General features: G+C 44.6%; 1 protein-coding gene across 1 annotated transcript in view; it reads left to right on the top strand.

Moving 5' to 3' along the window:
* The window catches only part of CDH23 (cadherin related 23), a 264,190-nt gene that overhangs the window by 19,031 nt on the left and 225,225 nt on the right, over window positions 1-19,934 (top strand). The window contains exons 5-7 of the mRNA XM_078597759.1: window positions 8,057-8,199; window positions 9,181-9,228; window positions 16,871-16,963. Coding sequence (XP_078453885.1) covers window positions 8,057-8,199; window positions 9,181-9,228; window positions 16,871-16,963 — 284 coding nt within the window. The remainder of the gene's footprint in view (window positions 1-8,056; window positions 8,200-9,180; window positions 9,229-16,870; window positions 16,964-19,934) is intronic.

Below are 19,934 nucleotides of genomic sequence, written 5' to 3' on the forward strand. Positions count from 1 at the left end.
ATTCCTGGATTATAGAGCATCAACAAATAACTTTGCATTAATAAAAAAGTGCGGAGATACTCATCGCCGACTACGTGATCGCAAATGTTATCTGAGAGCATACCTGTCGCCGAACCCTTGAATAAATAAATTTTGAGACCACATGAAAGCCCGACTTTCACTTAGACAGGGCGCGGAAGCAGCCCTTTGTGCTTTTTATATCCACAGCCGAGATATCGTTTCCGATTTTTTTCGACGAGTTAAATTAACATTGTTCAGTTTTGCTTCCTGCGAGAGGGAAACTCGTGGCTCTTTGAATGACAGCATTCCGACGAGAGCCGCATTTTCCGACAGAATCAATAATTCAAGTTTCACTATAATACTCGCGGGACCCGACCGTTCATTAAGGACGCGCAGCTGCTGTGCGTCAAAAGTTACGCTGTAGTTCGACGATGGATCAGTTCGCTCGCTGCCTAAACACTTTCGCTCGCGTTGACGACGCGGTCAGGGCTGTGACGGAGAGAGTGATGCCAGGCAAGAGATTTACTCTTGTGGAGTTTTTAGTCCCTTGTAGTTTTTCTTTTCTTTAAACAGCACAAAAAACAGCTCGAAACAAAATCCGTTCTAATACCATCGGTGTTAATGTCCTGAATTTGAAGGCATTCAGAAGAATGTACATTAACAGGTTGTTTTCATTGAGCATTTACTGACTATGAAAGCTTGTGTCTGTCTATCATTCCTGCCCGGCCTTGCATCTGCATGTTTAGACTCCTGCCTTGTCCTCTCACTCAAATGCCAGTCTGGCAGCATAAATACGCAGTCCACAAATATTTGAATTCCCTCGGCGGCACCAATGTATACACCATTTTCTCGCCGACTCTGCTTCGTGTGGAGTCAACACAGGCTCCCAATACCTCACCATTGCTCTTGACGAAGCCAACCATTGGCAGTGAACATCCCGCCCGTGGTGGCGTTTGATACGAACAACTCATTTTAATTGCAATTCCACGTACGCGTGTTTCCCCGAACCGAATGAAAGCAGAGCTCCCTGAACTTTAATGGGAATCGAAATGATCCCCCCCACCCCCCTCATATATGTAACACAAAGTTGATCTCTGCAATGGCAATGCTCTACATTCAAGAGTACAGAATTTCCATTATAAAAGGTCATCATTTGAGGGCATCCAATGTTTATAATGCATTGCCAAGGATGTGTGCGTTGGAATTTGAACACTGCAATCATTTAGGCCGAGGTGGGTGTGTAAAAGGGAGGCAGTGGATGATCAAGATGTGCAACCATAAACGTTCAAATGTAATATTTACCTTTGACCCAAAGATATAACCAGTGACTGTGATTAAATATTAAGCCAACGCATTTTAACAATGAGTGGACAGCTGCCGAGGCCGTGTCGTCTTCCCGCTCAGCGACGGTGGTGACCAAAACGCACTGGGCCATACAAACTCACGGCCAAAGGGTGGCTGTCCTGGTGGCTGTGGGTTAACAGTCGATGCTGGTAAATGTTTAAAAGAGAAAATGGGATTCAGGATGTAGGATATAGATAAACAGATTCAAAGGCTCACCTTAAACAAAAATGGATAAACATTGGTACCTTTGGGACGGGTTGCGATAGGTCATGACACTAACCCTGGGGCAGCAGGGCCAAGGTGCAACTCACGGGCTATTGCCTCGCATTTCAATGAGTAAAAAAACAACAACCTAGTGTACACACTCGTTCGAGCATTACTTGATAGCCGGCTTTATGCAAGATGGACATTATAGTACCAAATGTTGAATTGCGAAGACGAACAAGTGAAGGCTTTGTGTCACAGATTTTTTGTGATCATGGTGTGACTCGGACGCGAGACAGAGCCAATACGGAGCATACCCACAAACGTATTATTCGTATTGTTCTCTCACCCTTTGCAGATATTTACTTCCATATAAAGTGAATACGTATGCCTGACATCGTTACTGCCCACTGTGAAATAACTCATATTATCCATTGCATATATCAGTTCGTTGGATATGCGTTTCGTTAATTTTTAAGTATTATTTATGCACTACAATGTACATACGATAACCTTTATATATCTGTGTGAAACGTCTGTCTCCGTGTGTGTAACGTCTCTGTACACTGCCTGTGGGCATGGATGTTTTTTTTTAAGTTACGTGCTGCAGGTTCGCAGCGAGGTTTAAAATTCGTAAAAGTGAAATGCAACGACGGTAAATTACGAAGCTTCGCTGTTTTTTAGCTGCCGTACAAAAGTGAAATAATGCATGCTCTCGGCTACTTTACGCTCCGCCTATTTTTGTAAAGACAGTTTTATACACATAACTGACACCATAATTTTTAACCTAGCAGCGATTAAACACGAGAATGGGGGAATATGGGGTGGGTCGAAATGTGAAAATGATGTCAATGGAAGTCCAAGGGGGGGTGGGTGTGCAAGAAAATGCTTTATAGCTAATTGAATATGGTCTCAGGAAAGCCTAATTGCACCAATATCTCAAATGACTGAAACATCGCGTAACTCACACATCCACGCTCAAGTAGAATGGTTCTACAATGGCTGAATGGAAGAGCCACATAATGTGCACATTTTTTATTTATATTTTTATTCGTTTGATGCATGGTGGAGAATTTACGTGAGGCAGCTTGACAGGTCTACATTAGCAAAAACATTCCTGTCACGACGGTCTTATCCGGTTAAATGTGGCCGTTCATATATATTTATTTTCATAAATCCCCTGCAAAAGTCAATTTCCCCTTACTAAAGTATCGCAAAAAAAGAGGCATTTTTAACAGGTGACACGAACGGGTTTAAAAAACAAGTAAATACGGTGGGTTTTTTTGACGTGAGAGAGATATTTCTATATTGCCACTGAGAGGATCGGAAGACCTCGGCATTTCAGACAACAGGTTTTCCTTCAGCCACAGTTTTGGTTGTGGGTAGGTGGCAGTGGGCGGGGGGTCGTCTGAGATGATGAACTCACCGCGGTGCAATCAGTAAGTAACGAGGAAGTAATGAGTCTCATGTTGTCACGTCATTTTTTTTCTCATGACCGCATTCCAAAACGTCACGTTTGGGTTTGCGAGCTGAAGTGGAATGAATGTTCTCATTGTCTGGACATCCCTAGCTCGCCATATAGTAAGTTTTAAATGTGATACAGCGATGTTATTTAGTGTGTAGAGCATGTATAATGTGATACAGTGATGTCTTGTAAAACACATTATATGGGATAACGTTGTTACATGGATACAGTAGCGTGCTGCCTTTTCGAAGTCCGTCGTTTGATCTTCTTAGTTCTTTCGGTAAAGTCACGTAGAAGGGAAGTAATAAAATAATGAAAATAAAACATAATAAAATAATTCTCACGACGTTTCGGCCACAACACAAGCAGCTGTCCATAGGTGAAGACCAGGTCTGTCGAGGCGACAGCGTCTAAATGAAACACCACCACGCTTGGAGCGTCTATTTAAGCTGGTTTGGAAGGGGGGGGGGGGAAATGCGCCTTGACAAAATAATCTGCATATCAAGAGGAATTTAGCATATTTATGGGAAATGCAGGAATGCGACTTGTGCTACTTGTGAAATGCGTAGGAGGTGGGCGGGGGGTTTTCAAAGTCATATTATGCCCATGTATTATGCAGGATTAGCAGCATCAAAGGGAGGGGGTAGGGGTAGCATTAATAAAGGGAAGGAATGTTAATAGTATGTAGCTGCAGTAACTAAACAACCACATAAAAAGCTAAAGTATAAACTACATAGTATCATCAGTATGCTAAATATACTCTCAATAAGCTGAGCTACTAACCGTAAGTAATACATTACAATTCTAGGTCGCAAAAAATATAATATGCTTCCAGCTAAACTTTTTAAACTTTTTCTTACATCACACGGGTCTATCCCGTACTATATGCTGCCATAGACAAACCCAACATTAAATTGTATACTGTATTACTATACACTACCCTATGTCTTAGAATAATACATAGTGTAATATTACACTATGTTTACATAAAATCCGTGATCTGGTCCCGTCTGTAAAAGATGTGGTTCCAGACATACAGTACCCTGGCGTCTACAAACTAAGTTGCCTCTGTGGTAGCAGTTACATTGGAGAAACCAAACGACATGTCTCGGACCGCATCCGTGAACATAAAGCAGACTTGAAACACGGTAGGACAAACACCTCAGCCGTGGCAGATCACCGTTACAATTCAGTGGGTTCACATGATATTGACTTCTCCAAGACAGAGGTTCTCTGCAAGCCATCTGGCTACCATGAGAGATTCGTTCATGAGGCGATCCACATATACAAACACAGAGACAATTTCAACCGAGAAGATGGATTCCGGCTTAGCAATCATTGGAAGGACGTAATAAACCATTTCGGATCTTAACTGATTGTGTCCACGTTTACGGTGACTTTCAGACCGCGTTCCACTCACTGACATGGACTATATATCTTGTATTCTCCGCAGGGAATGGATTCTTTGCTCTGCTGCAAGCTTTCTACCACCACTCTCCCATTGACATATTTCGTTGCTTTTTCTTAGTACCTTTCACGCGACGGTCAATGGTATACTGTATAACATATTGTAAAATAATAAATAGTATTAAAGTGTAATGTTTAATACAATGTATAAGGTAATATATAGTATCGTAATTGTATAGTGAATATACAGCAGTGTGGTATACAGTTGGGTGGGTAGAATAATACATAGTGTAATATTACACTATGTATTATTCTAAGACATAGGGTAGTGTATAGTAATACAGTATACAATTTAATGTTGGGTTTGTCTATGGCAGCATATAGTACAGGATAGACCCGTGTGATGTAAGGAAAAAGTTTAAAAAGTTTAGCTGGAAGCATATTATATTTTTTGCGACCAAGAATTGTAATGTATTACTTACGGTTAGTAGCTCAACTTATTGAGAGTATATTTAGCATACTGATCATACTATGTAGTTTATGCTTTAGCTTTTTACGTGGTTGTTTAGTTACTGCAGCTACATACTATTAACATTCCTTCCCTTTATTAATGCTACCCCTACCTTTGATGCTGCTAATCCTGCATAATGCATGGGCATAATATGTCTTTGAAAACCCCCCGCCCACCTCCTACGCATTTCACAAGTAGCTCTAGTCGCATTCCTGCATTTCCCATAAATATGCTAAATTCCTATTGATATGCAGATACTTTTGTCATGGCGCATTCCCCCCCCCCCTTCCAAACCAGCTTAAATAGACGCTCCAAGCGTGGTGGTATTTCATTTAGACGCTGTCGAACCGACAGACCTGGTCTTCACCTGAGGACGGCTGCTTGTGTTGTGGCCGAAACGTCGTGATAATTATTTTATTATGTTTTATTTTTATTTTTTTATTACTTCCCATCTACGTGACTTTACCGAAAGAACCAAGAAGATGAATCCCTGCAGTCACGAAAGCTTTAATTCGAAATCCGTCGTTTGATGTTTAGCAGATACTTTTTTTTAAAGAGCTTGTAGTGTTAGCTTGCTACTTTTTAAAATGAGCTTTGCCAACACTGTGCATGTGTCAGTGGTCTCTTTAAAGCGACATTTGAAATATGCAGGATGGCCTGCCTACGATACATCCTGGTTGTAAGCTGCGTTGGCTGGGTTACGTAGCCTGCATGCCTAGCGACCGCATGCCCAAGCAGCTTCTGTTTAGCCAGGTAGAGGGGCTATATGAAGAGATGGAGTGATGTGGTACATAAAAATGTTCGGAGCTGATTGGATTTCCATTGGCTGGTAGCAGCGGTGTCAAGATCGGCCTTAGTGGTGGAATATTGTGAAGGACGCTACAGGGCAGTTGGAGACAGTCACCCTCCAGCAACAATGAAGGGCAGAGGAGCGAGGCTCACAACGAGCCGAGCACTGGGCGGCTATAACGCAGCAAGTTGGCACAGTGGGGAGCACAGTTGGTGCATCTTCCAGTCATCTCAGTCAGTCACACAATAACACTTGGGCCTGTCCCGTGATCTCCTGCGAGCGAATCGTTGACTCTCTGCGTGTTCTCAAAGTGCATCCAGCCTCAAGCAAGCACGATGTATGCATCAGCACCGTTATGAGGAACTGATAACGTTACAATTATTAGAGGTCGAGAAATCCTCCTGAATTAGGGGATTCTCTCACCCTGGCCCATGAGATACACTGCTGGGCAATAGTTCCCTCGAAAAATCTCAGAAAATGTATTTATACTGCAGGAGGGATCCGATAGGCTATGAAGCTATTTTTTTTATCGATGTCCAGTAAGGCACGGGGTAAGAACGTTACAACAAACAATACAAAAACATGATAGCAGTGCAAAGTATAATGAAGTTAAACAATGATAATAGGGTTTTCCCCTTTTTATCTGGCAACAAAACAGGTGTTAAGATGTTAAAACATCGAACTGAAACCGTTTCCAAGGAATCATGTCTGCATTAACCACAATTCTTGTGGCCAGAATCCAAACAAAAAAACACACTCTGATAATATATGCATTATTCTTGAAACTGATTGGTCCACACGGTGTTAGACCACAGGACGCCAAAAGGTGTACAACACAAAGACAATGCACTATCAGAGTAATGAGGGCTCGTTTTGAGACTAGGCTCAAAAGAAAGCTGTCTCTGTGTGTGGACCAATCAGTTTCAAGAACAATGCATATATTATCAGAGTACGTTTTTTGTTTGCATTTTGACCACAAGCATTGTGGTTAATGCAGACATGATTCCTTGTTAAAGGTTTCAGTTTGGAGTTTAACATCTTAACACCTGTTTTGTTAAATTTTGATTTAAAGCTTTCGTGACTGCAGGGATTCATCTTCTGGGTTCTTTCGGTAAAGTCACGTAGAAGGGAAATAATAAAATAATACAAATAAAACATCATAAAATAATTCTCACGACGTTTCGGCCACAACACAAGCAGCCGTCCTCAGGTGAAGAACAGGTATGTCGGGAAGACAGCGTCTGAATGAAACACCACCAGGCTTGGAGCGTATATTTAAACTGTTTTGTTGCCAAATTAAAGGGGAAAAACCTATATTAAGTGGAAATGTAATTACTGTATAGGCTATTTGATGCTTAAACATTTGTATGATCAGGTCGCCTCGTGACCACTGTTGCCCTACAGTTCACATATGACTAAACATTATGTCAGAAATTATGCGGTCAAATGATATTGGTGTCTATAGTTTAGTTTGTGTCAAGTGCATAGAACATTTGAATTCCTCTTAGTTGATTCTGAGCAGAAAAAAGTGACTTGTTTAAAAACCAGTGGTCTGGGCAATGGTCTGTTTACGTACGGTGCGAAAGAAGTTCAACATACAGTGCACACATTTATTATTGAGTTCTGGAATCCTCGGATGGGGGAGGATATCTCTACCTGTCGGAATTGTAACGTTATCAGTTCATAATAACGGTGCAGGATGATAATACATGAAACCAGGTGTGATGTAATTTGTGATGTAATGACAATGCACAATGAGTGGGGTGAGGGGCCTGAGATATTCGGGTCCCAAGCCAGGGCCCCATAATTCGGAATTAAATAAAACACATAAATATGAAAACACAAATGTTTCCTTGCATAGTAAAGTAATTGTATTTTTTAATTTGCTATACAGCCAGATAATACGACAAATCACTAACCTTAAATACCCAGTCGTTCATAAAAATTGAAGGCGGTATAGTACTATAGTAATAGAGCAAGTGCAGAATCACTGAACCGGAATTGATAGCGGCACTGTTCGGGCCTCACCCAACAAAACAAATATGGTTCATTGCATTGGCTATGCAACCTATGTTCTAAGTTATCCATCATCATTTTTTTTTATTGAGGCAATGCACGGGCCCGTCACATCACGTTGCGATGCACGTACACACACAATCAACATAAGCTAAACCGGTTATAGAAAAGCAGGGGATAGCAAGATGGGTGACGGACTTGCAGACGGCGTACCACCGAAAGGCGATTATCCATCGTGATTTTTAACACTAACAACAACACGCAGTAACATAACGCTGAAGCTCACACTGCCGCCCGCATGTACGTCACCGCCTTGCAGGAACTTCCATTGCCCAGCTGAGTGCCACTGACCCCGACGAAGAGCCACTGGCGTACGCGATCACGGGCGAAGACGGAAACTTCTTCTTCCGCGTGAACAGCTACACGGGGGTTGTCACCGTCAAACACGCCCTTGACAGAGAGGTAATGGAACGGGTTTCGTCACATGCCGTGCGTTTTTCAGATATAAATGGCAGGGTGCTGAAAACACCGTGAGTTTGGTGACGAGGGAGTTTTGTCGGTGGCCTCCTGCTGGCAGAAGGAGCGGATGAGATGGCCCGCATGGGGCCACGAGGCTTGTTAACGGTGGTAGAACTCGGATTAAAACAAAGCAGAACAATAATTTCTGCGTAAAAAAACCCCCAAATCAACGGCACCAGCAAAGACACCAACCAGAGTGTGTCTTCTGCACGATGACACAAATGCGCTTACGTTGGAAGTACTGCAATTGGCTTAGATGCTGCGGCTCGCGGGTGTTGCACTCCACTCGAGCGGTGAGATCGTACACTAGACAAAATCACCCATCAGCGATGTGCCCATAATGGTATTGTGGATCGTTCATAGATATGAATTTGATCGATGCCGCCCAAGTCGATCCATAAGAAACATCAACACTAACCGGACCGATCATAATTTGCGGGTTAATCGCTGTGTTGATTCATTGCCCATCCATCGAGTCATGATGTGATATGCCCCCTTCTTATGATTGGCTCATATTAGAGAGATCCTCGTGCCCTCCCTGTAACAATGATGACAACATGACGACAAGAGTGGCTTCTCTCATGTTCTAGACACCCGGTGTGAATGGATGGGTGTGAGTCGCCTGATCTGTATGCAGTCTTAACAGGGAAACTTCGTCTGTTGACTTACGACAATGCCGTGATGCCGTGATGGTTATCCTCGTTTGGTCTTGAAACTGAGGATGTTTCTTCTGTATATATATTAGTTATAGACGTAAGGTCAAGCTAATAACAGTGACATACAAAAACGTTGACGGCATTAAAAATAAAGGATATTAGTCCAACAATATCTGCATCACCTTCATTCAGTTCAAATTTTTCATATATTGCCTTTTGAAGTCGTTGATCGCAATTATAACTTGTACGTCTTCGTTTTATTTTTCAGACAAAGGAAGAAATATTTGTGATTTTCACTGTCACGGATTTGCAGTCGGTAAGTTCGCTCGCTGAAAATGGCTTCCCCTCGCCGTGACTCGTCTCGACGTTACTACAATTTTCTATGAGCAGCTCTTTGATGAAGCACGGTAAATGTTTTGCCCTTTGCTGGTTGCCTCCAGCTCTTGTAAGCTGCCCAATACATTTGAACGCAACAGTTACTATCCCTTAATTAACTTGCCTTTTGCCCGTCCAGGGATGGGTGTTTTGCAGTAAATCTGAATCTTGCAAGCAAAAAGCAGACCGCGACATGATATGCATTGCATCAATTCATGTGCAGTTTGTAAGGGCGCGGTGACACAGACTTATTTCATTTTAAGGTTATGATCCCTTGTTCATCATGACGTCCTTTTTACTTCTGTGTCTCAATAGCGTTACGGAGATCGCGTGACGTGAGGGTTCTGCCTTTGTCGTGAGGGTTGTAAGTTGACGATGAGGAGGGGGGAGGAGGCGCCTCGCCCCCCCCCATGTGGAGTGACGTCACCCACTAATTATTATTAATGGTGGGGGGTGTCCATTTGGAAGACGTCACCTGATCATGATTATTAATGAGGGGGTGTGGGGTGCTACATGTGGAGTGACGTCACCCGCACATGATTATTAATGAGGGGGGGAGATCCATGTGGAGGACGTCACGTGTTCATGATTATTAATTAGAGGGGGGGGGGGGGTCCATGTGGAGGACATCACGTGTTCATGATTATTAATGAGGGGGTTGGCCGACGTGGAGTGACGTCATGCGTGGGACACACAGACATTCTTGGCTCATAGTAGTGAATTATAAGTCATAGATCTTCTATAATACAGTTTTTTGGGTTCGATCGCATAAATATAAATGTGTCGTTAAACCCGCCACCACCTGACACAGACATTTAATGAGGTTTGTCACGTAAACGGAACATGCCAATTCGTTACTAGTACAGCACATCGGTGTGTTGGAGAGTAAATCCACAACATTTACAATATGATTCCATGTGTAATGACAGGGTGACACCTGTCGGCCTGAAGGGGTAATTGCGGTTATAGGGCTATTATATAATGCCTTATTATAAAGGGGGCGTATCTAGGGTAAAGGTGAAAGGCGGAGCTAGTCCAGAGGCTCCGGGAACCTGCTCGAAGGTTCTGGAAGGTGGCGTGGCCAGAGGCCACGCCGCGCCGGTGCGCCTATAAGGGGGGCCGAACTAGAGGTTCGGGTGCTAGGTCCTGGCTGCGTCGCTGCTCATGGGCACCTCTTAATTCTCCGACCACGTGGCTGTTCTTCATCAATACCCTTTCTGTCGCTGCGCTAGTCGGACAGCTAGCGTAGCATATGCCGGAGATGGGCTATGTGTTAGGATCGCCTATGTGTAGCTGCGTTACATAATGTATCGCCCCGTGTGCTTTCATTACACATGGAAGCCTTACTAATTGGTTGTGTCGGGTGGTGGCGGCTTTAACGACACATTCATATTTACGTGATCTAACCCCAAAAACCTGAATTATGGATGATATTAAACTAAATTCGAAGCTTTCGTGACGAATTACTCTTTGGTTCTTTCGGTAAAGTCACGTAACTCGTGACTTTACTGAAAGAAGCAAAGAATATGGATGATATTGGTCGCGAAAGCCTAAGTAATCGATCTTGTAATTAATAAACCCAGCATATAAGCAATAAACAAGCCAGACACAATATATATCTCGCAATACCAACAGAAAAAACAAAATAAATATTACTCTGTAAATATGTACATGTACACACCTTAATCGATCCACTGCTGGGTGAGGGTCTCCCCACACCATGCAGATTATTTGACCATACTTTGCCACACTATAGCCAGTGTGGATTAGTGAAGGTTTGGAGCATAGACATGAGAGCATAATGCAGTACAATGGATTTTACTTCACTGCCCTCTACTTCCCTCAGCCCACATCAAATGTTTGATGCATTGTGGTGGTTACCGATCCAAACCACGGTGGTGAGATGTTAACTACCTCCCCTGGTGTGCAGGAGGTTGTGGGTTCGATCCCGTCCCTGACGCCTGTATATTCGGAGTTTGCATGTTCTTCCCGTGGTAGCGTAGATATTTCTCAAGGTCTTCCAGTTTTTCCCTCCATACGGTATTCAGAATCAACATGCGCTTAGAGTATTTGGCTGCTATTATACATTTCCACGTGTTGAGCCACTTCGTTGAACTATCATTGGTGGCCAGGTCGCTTCTGCTAAAAAGTGCAACAAAAGTCAGTGAATCGTCATGGTAAGCAGTATATAGGCTAAAATAGTTTAACTCCCCAGATCTGATAAGGTCCGGATCATTCCAGGTCACGTGGGCATAGGAAAATGGCAATACTGTACATTTACAATTTTATTTTATTTATTACATACAATGTGCCCATATATACATTCATTTTAGCGCTTTCCAGGATATCAGTCATTGAATCAATGTTTCATAAACCGCACTATTGATACATGTATGTGTGCATACGTAAACACACTGCATTTGGAAGTCACACAGGTGGACATAGAAAACCACGTTTGCAATAACAAGTTCAGCGCGTGTGCAGAAGATAAGCTCTGACCAGAATTGGCTGGAAAGTAGCATTTAGCCATGCCGTGTCTGGGTTAATTTCGCGAGTTGTTTGGGGGGGATTGGACGTTTGAGTGACTTGTGCCGTCAAATGGTGACAGCGCGGCCCTTCATTTCACTGTGACACGGACAGGGTCATCAGATGAGACGTGTTTACAAGAGGGCCCGGGCATGCCAGGAATAGCAACATGCATCGCACATCAGACTTGTGTCTGGACAGAATTGAGTTAGCAGCCCAATAAGAATCGCTCCTAATGTGGAACACGGCAGCAGACGCTGTTGGAGCAGGTCGTGGTGGAGCACAGGAGGGCACTGGCTTGGTGTGGGTGTCGGTGGGTAGGGTGACCGTGCACCGGCTGATGAACATTGGTTTCTTTCGGCTCTCAAGTTGCCTCGGTGGTGCCTGTGTCTGAGCTTTGTGTTCTGCGCCAGGTCTACAATTGAGATGCTACGAGGCTAAAAATATACAGACGTTGCTGCCCGGCCATCACATGCGCCACAGGCAGCACAGGTGCCCATAATTACCACGTGACTGCTTTGTGACCAGAGCTGATGCTTTGTGCACCAAAGGTGTGAATGTCGTTGTCCAAATAGATATGTCAAATGGGTGACTTAAATCAACTCAAGTTTGTTGCCCCGTAGCATACGTAGTTTATTTCTTAAATGTGCGTAAACTGGCATTCGGAAGGTTTGACATTTCTTGGAAATCAGGTCACTGGATGGTGCCTTTTATTGTTGCGAGGCACAATGCTTAATTTCGTATCAACTGCTTCCAATCAATAACTCTACAAAATTATGTCGGATCCTGTTAATTGTATTGGATAGCCGTTCGTATGTGATATACATATGTAATGCGAGCATAAACGGGGTTCGCTGCTGGGCTCTGGGCCAATCATACGGCCCGGGGTATTGGGGGGCGGAGCCCAGTATGGGGGCATATGGAAGGGCCCGCCGTTCACCTCGGTCCAATCGGAAGCGAGGTGAATGGGGGTGGAGCCAGCAGGGCGCTATGGGAAGGCCGGATCTGAAGGTCCGGAAGGGGAGGAGACAGGATCACGTGGTGAAGGGGATATAGGTGGGAGCCCGGAAGGGCTCCGGGTCATTGGGAGAGTCACGAAGCTGGACCACGTTGGGTGGCTGGAGTGAATCCGCCCCATCAGCTACGTGGCTGGGGGGGCTTCGGCACACCGTCGGCCAGCGGTGTGCAGAGTGGAGAAGTGGAAGGACTGACGAGGGAGCGCGTGCGGGGCGTGCGTGAGGAGACGCTGGTCTGCTGTCGGGGCCAGCGGGGTGCGAGGAAGAGTTGAATAAAGAGTAACGGAGACCAGCAGTGTGTGACGAAGTCCTTTATTACACATGCTTTGAATTGCATGAAATACTAGATTTTGTTTTCATTTTTTGCAAACTATATAAGGCAAAGGTGCAGCCCTGCAATGATATACTCACACCATTGCTGCTGGAAGGGCCTCTTATACAGGAAATAGAGGTCCCCTCAAAAGGATATTTGGCCTATTCGTTCACGTTGGCCAGATACCCTGGAAGAGGTGGGGAGTCCCTACACTTTACCCCACCACACGCGACCTGTCGTTTGACTAACTTTGGCGTAGCCATTTATACTGCTCGGTAGACAGAGGCAGGGGAGGGAGTTCGGAAACTTGCAGGAATCTTTCAACTGCCATGCCAGGAGATCGAACCGGGCCTCTGGATTGCGAGTCTAGGGAGATAACCATGGCACCATGGCAGCAAACGCTATGATAATGCTCACACTCTCCATTAGCGTTGCGGTCAGTGAAAACATAGATACTGTACCGCACATTTGTTGACTGTGTATATAGCATTGGTACACAGAGCAATCACGCTTGTAATTGCAGACATTGGGAGCTGCTGGTGTGTCAGAGCTCTGTGTTAGGGTCCCACTAAGCCGGCTTTAAAATCCCAGCCGAATGCTTCTTTAGAGCCCCGCCAATTCATCACCAACCTGTCGGTCCCAATCAGAAGTTCCCTATCACACTGTGCACTCACTACAGCCATTACCAAGCTCTGGATAAATGTCCAGCACTCAGATTAAATGTGGAACAGCGGTAATTAATTCTCTCCAAACACCCACCCACCCCTCACGCCGCGGGGTTAGATTTAGTGGAGGTGTCCACGATCGAGGCGGCGCCCGGGCGATTGATGCTCGGCGGTCCGGGCTGTAACGCAGCCGTTGTGGAGCGGCAGACGCGCGTGTGTGGGGGCATTGTAACCTTTACCGTAATTATCACCTGGAAAGTCGACAGATGCGTTTAGTTTGTTTTAACATTGATTCCCCCCCCCCCCCGCCGCTTTCGGAGAGCGCAAGGTGAAAAAAGCTAACTGCACTAACGGGCAATTAAACAGCTAATTGAGGAGTAAGCAGAATTGATCAAGACAAATTGAGCACATTTTGATGGTGGCACTTTCTCTTGCGTTGTATGTGGCGTCTGCTCACAATGCTATATCCACAAATGAAATTTGTATAAATGTTGTTTGCATGTTCTGTTTACTTGTGACGGAAACAAATGATGTGCTGTACGATAAAGGCATTGGGGAACAATGTGATGTGTGAATAATAATCCCACATCCGTCCCGCATTTTTTGAGTCTCGAAAAATAAACAATAAACAGATGACAAGAAATGAAATGTGAACACATCATCTGGTGCCGATGCTGCTGCATTGGCAGTGGTGCACAAGCACAAGCACAATTTACGCAAAAACCCAACACGCTCGTTAGTAACAATGTGACCTAAAAAAAAATATAATGGGTGACATTATGGGCATTGTTCCTTCGTGCTATGATATAGATATATAGATATAGAATTTAACAAACATTGTTTTGGTATATTCTCAAGTGCTCTATGTGGGCGTGCTCCCGTCTCAGAGGTACTTTGTGGCACACATCAAGCTTGGGAGATATGTTTAACATGATTGTTGACGTAACTCAAATTGCTTCGTACGAGAAATTCCTCGAAATAGTTCAGCTGGTGTCACGGAGGTTCACACTTTTAAGTGTGTTCAACACATAGGCTTTCGCGACCAACATTATCCATAAGAGGAGGAATTTTCCACAATTCTGGCTGTCACCTGATGAGGCTGGTTGTAATTACTGGCGAAAGATCGTACTTGAATTTGTAAATGTTATTGGTTTAATCTCCAACACTTCGGTGTGCTGAACTAGTAAATAAGTGTCACGTTTTGTTTACGTGACAAACCTTCCTAATTGGCTGTGTGTCTGGTGATTAAGGGTTTACGCGATCTAAGAAAGAAACAAAAAACCTCTATTAAGGACTTTAAGTTCGGTTTCGGAGCTCGTTTGTGTTCAACAAAGTGAGCTGCCATGAAAATACAGAAGCTAAATGATTCCACTTTTTTGTCTGATGACTGGGAAAATCATCACACCGCATACGACGCCACCATGAAATGTCCGACACTCTGGATGACACCGATGGCGGTGCAGCTGTGAAGCGGCCCACTCTGGGAAGTGGCGGCACTTGTATGCTGGGCGCTCCGCCGCACGCGGAGCAGCGCTCCTTTGATTTCAGAAAAATAAATAAAAAACGTCGCTCATTGCAAGACATTTATCCTTTAGTAAAACACCGACTAGACATGAATATTAATGTCTGCTCTGCTAGATCTTCGAGTGAATCACACAACAAATACAACTGTTGGTTGTTGTCAGTCTGCCTCTTGATTGACTTAGGCATTGAATGTTAAACAATAACAACAACAAAACTTATATTTTTAGCAAGCGGGATTGTGTTCGGTTGTTTATTGTATTTGTTGTTTATTCATGGGTTTTGCCTCTTTCACTCACATTATTTAAAATATTTAATCAGTAGCTGTTTTCTTTTTTCAATTTACTGCAGCATTTGCAATTTCTTCATTATATTCCATCTTATAAAATAAGATATTTAAAATAAATCCTCATTGCACAGTCTGGCATGCGTAATTACGAGCCTCTTGTGTGCATTTGGAAAATACAATTAATGCAAAAATAGTATGCCAGCATACTATGTGCTTATTCTTTTTTTAATTTATCTGGGCTTACTCAGGAAAGCCTCGCTCAGTCTCAAGATTATTTTTCAGGAGAGTCTGGCCACGTTTTTTGCGCAGTAAGGGACGATGTTTCTGCGTGTAATCGCAATTCACTTGTTCCCAGGTAATTTTTTCAGCATTGAGATGTTTGACCAACACCCAGTTATATTGTGTGTTTTAATTTAGCGATGGGATGAAACCAGGGAAACCAGAGAAAACTCATTGCAGACGAGGCGGAGAACATACAAGCTCCAGACTCTCCCAAAACACAGACAAAGATCCCCCGCATAGCTTGTAACAGACTGTTGGGGCAAGTGCTGTAGTATCAACGAAGGCCAGAACGGTATACAAGGTGGTGGGTGGCCAGCACCTACGCCCGACCACCTTTGTCTCCCTCGTGGTGATGTTTATACAATGCACTAGGTACTCAATTGAGGCTGAGTCGACCTAGGGGATGCCAAGGACCAGTTCAGCTAATCGTCACTGGTGTTAGCCGTGAGTGGAAATCAAACTCGGGTTGCTGGGTTCGTTGTGCAGCATGCTTACTGCTACACTGCCGCTCCCCACACACTCACACTGAATGCAGAACAGAGAGAGAACAAACTCCACACAGAAAGGTGCTTGAGTTATGAACAGAACCCAGGCCCTTCTTACTATAGGCAAAAGTATTACCACTGCTACAACCTTCCACCCCGCCATCCACATTCAGTTGCTAAGGCGCTTTGGCTGTCGGTCATCATCGTCGTCGTCGGCCGTGGTCAATCCACCGCTGGATGAAGGTCTCCCCAAACTGCCGCCACCTCACCATGCTTCAATCCATCAATTCACTCTGCATCGCAATTGGAAAATGTAATTTGTAATTTCCCTGAAATGTAATTTCACCACTGAGCTGTGGCTTTGCTCACGGTGCACGGATATCGGCGTGCTACGTGTTCCCATCGCCCCTTCCCCTCTCTGGGTTTGGTGGGGAGGTGGTGGGGACAGTTTGTTTACTGTTGTCCTGTTTATCTCACGATCGGCAGACGATTCCGGCAAGCGTCAAGATTCAGGTGACAGATGTTAATGACAACGCCCCATCCTTCCAGGGCCTGCCCTACCTGCAGCAGCTCCCCGAGGTAACGCGGACGCGTGGTGGAAGAGGATGTGGGCACCCAATGCACAAGCGCTAAACAAAAAGACCCCCCAAAAAATCCCCAGTGTTGCGACAGCGGTTGTGAACGCCAAACAATGGAGTGTATAACTTCACACGGCCCCAAAATATAAATTTGGATGTGGTTGATGCATTTGCAATCTGCTGACTCTCAGAAAAAAAACAATGGATTGACTAAGTTACTTACAAGTGAATCTCAATTGGTTGCTCTTGACTGTGCACACGCAAGAAAAGGACCGACACCCCTCCCTTTGCTCACCTTCTGACATGACTCTGCAAGCAATAATCTTCGACCAGCTGGCAAGTGGATAGTTACTATTAAGAGGCGGCGTATAATATGTATTGGCAGGAGTCTTTAATTTTGAAAAACATTCCCTTCAGCAGCAGCAACAGCAGCTGATGTTTACATCCACAGCGTCACTCCATCTCACGCCTTTGCTCTGCCAGTGTTAACTAGATGCACGGGCAGACTCCGAAAGACGTCTTTTTGAAAAAAATGAGCTAAAAAAACACCGCTGCCTCTTTTAATCGAATTAAACAAATGTAACCTTGCATCGTTCAGCGTGAGAGGAAAACAATGGCAAACACCCGCCATGCAGCTTTCTTCACCGCTGCAGAGAAACACGGCGTGGAGCGGTTAACGTGACGTCTGGAGAGGGGCCGTGCTTATGAAACAGGAGGTGGTGGTTCTTGTCGGCAGGCAATTTTGTATTGGCATGCTGCTCCCCTCTTTAGACGTTTCAGGGAATCCTTAATGTTGGCGAGCGCACAGAGAGGATGAGCAGGTTTCATGTGGCTTCTGAAAGCGTGATGCTCTTTTTGATATTAAGCCAAAAAGCACATCATCGGACGTCATCAGTGGTACTAAATAATTAAATAAATGCGCGTGAATGTAAAAAAAGAAAAACTAAATGTGTTTGGTTGATTGCTACGTAAAAAAAAACACGAGAAAATTTTGGAATAATGGCACGCAATAACTCAGAACTCACGAGTAGATAAATAAGACGACAGTGGGGCCCATTCACGTTGGTTCCTTCCAGCTGAGACATCAATAAATGCAAATACCCTCATTTTGAGACAAATTGAAATCGGCTTTTCCCCTCCCTTTCCTTTCCTCGCTGTCAATCACCCGGTCAGTGCGAGAGCCCCGCGCAGCTGTCGACTGCTGATAAGATGCAGCTCCGACCGGGGCCCCCCGTGTGTGCGAGCACGGCTGCTCAGCCACAAAAGAACAAGGACCGCTCGCTGCTTTCCGGGGTTTACAATTGCAGCTGTTCCAGGTAGAGAGAGAGAGGAGAGAGTGAGAGCCATGTCAATGCAAATTGAGCAGCATTTTGGTGAGATGGCAGAGCCTGCGATTTTATTCCCCCCCTCCCTTCCGGGGTATAGTACAACCGTAATGTGACAATTAAATTAAACAACATATGTTATTTTTGTGTGACGTGTAGAGCCCCCTTTGAGCTTGTAACCAGAGCTCGGCGGACGCACCGGCGGTGGAAAGAAAAATGTTATGGCTTGGATTTCATTTCGCTCTACGGCTGTCTCTTAGACGTGTACAGTGTACACTTGAGTGGTGAGTCCATTGTAGTGTCAACCATTTGTTTTTTGAGAATCTGCGCAGGAAAAGCCCAGACGTAATGTACTCACGCTTTTAAAAATAAATACTCACTTTTAATATTCAGAAAGGCGTATGGTCGTAAGTTTCCGGCCGCCACGCCCAGCGAGGATTTATCACGGCGTGCTGCGGACTGCCGCTGCAGCCGAGAAGAGCGATGCTCGCGAGCGACATCGCGAAGGGCAGGGAATAAAGACTGAAAAGGGGAGGGGGGTGGGAAGCCGATTTCAATGCTCACGAGCGACATCGCGGTCGGAGAAAACGAACCCCCCCCCAAAAAACACAAATGACAATGATCACGCACGTCTGAATGCACATAATGCCTGCATCGGGAGTGGGGAAAAGTGAAATTATAACAGTAAAATGACACTCAAAGTATATGTTGTCACGTTTTTTGGGGGTATTTTGAAGCTTTTGAGAGCTGGGCTCGTGCTCTTGTGAGCGCCGTTTCATTTGATAGATGCACTCCATCCACTAGGGCTACAGCCTCAAGATGTTTAAGTATATATTTTTTTATTTTACGTTGAGAGTTTTGTAAAATTATTTATTTTCATTGAGTTGCAATGCACGATTTTTTTTTATTTCGAGGTGAATGTGGAAATACATTTGATGTCAGGAATATTTGTATTCTTTTGTATGGCGTTTGAAAAGAGCAACCGGCTACAATCTATATACATATTGTTCGTCCGTTGCCCATGCTGTGGATCTAATTCATTTATTGTGCTTATAATATGGTTATGATTGTGGCTAGGGTTACAATTTGGCCGTACGCAGGAGGTGCGGTGGTTATATTAATTGTGGTTATATCTTGGTTGTTGTGGTTATAATATGGAGGTCATGCTTGTGGTTATGGTTATAATGTGGAAAGTGGTAGCGTAGCGGATAGCGTGCTGCGAACCTGGCGATCCGAGTGAAATTCCCGCTCATGCCAACACCAATGACAGCGAATATTTGAACTGATCCTGGGCCTCCCCTACGTGCACCCAGCCTCAAATGAGTACCTGGTGCGGTGTGTGAACATCACCACTAGAAAGGCAAAGGCGGCCAGGCGTGGTGCTGGCCACCCACCCCCTCGTGTGCCGTATCGGCTTTCATATGTGCTGCTCGCTAACAGCACTTGACCTAACAGTCTGTTAAGGCTATGAGGAGGGTCTTTTTCCTTGGGCAAATGTGGCTATTATGGTTGTGGTTATGTGGTTGTAGATGTTATAGGATTGGAAGGATGCCCTGGTGGTCCCACTCTTTAAGAAGGGGGACCACACAGACTGTAACAACTTCAGGGGTATCTCACTCATCAGTGTGCCGGGAAAGGTCCTGGTAA

Source organism: Lampetra planeri, chromosome 9 (assembly GCF_965212315.1).
Source record: "Lampetra planeri chromosome 9, kcLamPlan1.2.h2, whole genome shotgun sequence".
Lineage (NCBI taxonomy): Eukaryota > Metazoa > Chordata > Hyperoartia > Petromyzontiformes > Petromyzontidae > Lampetra > Lampetra planeri.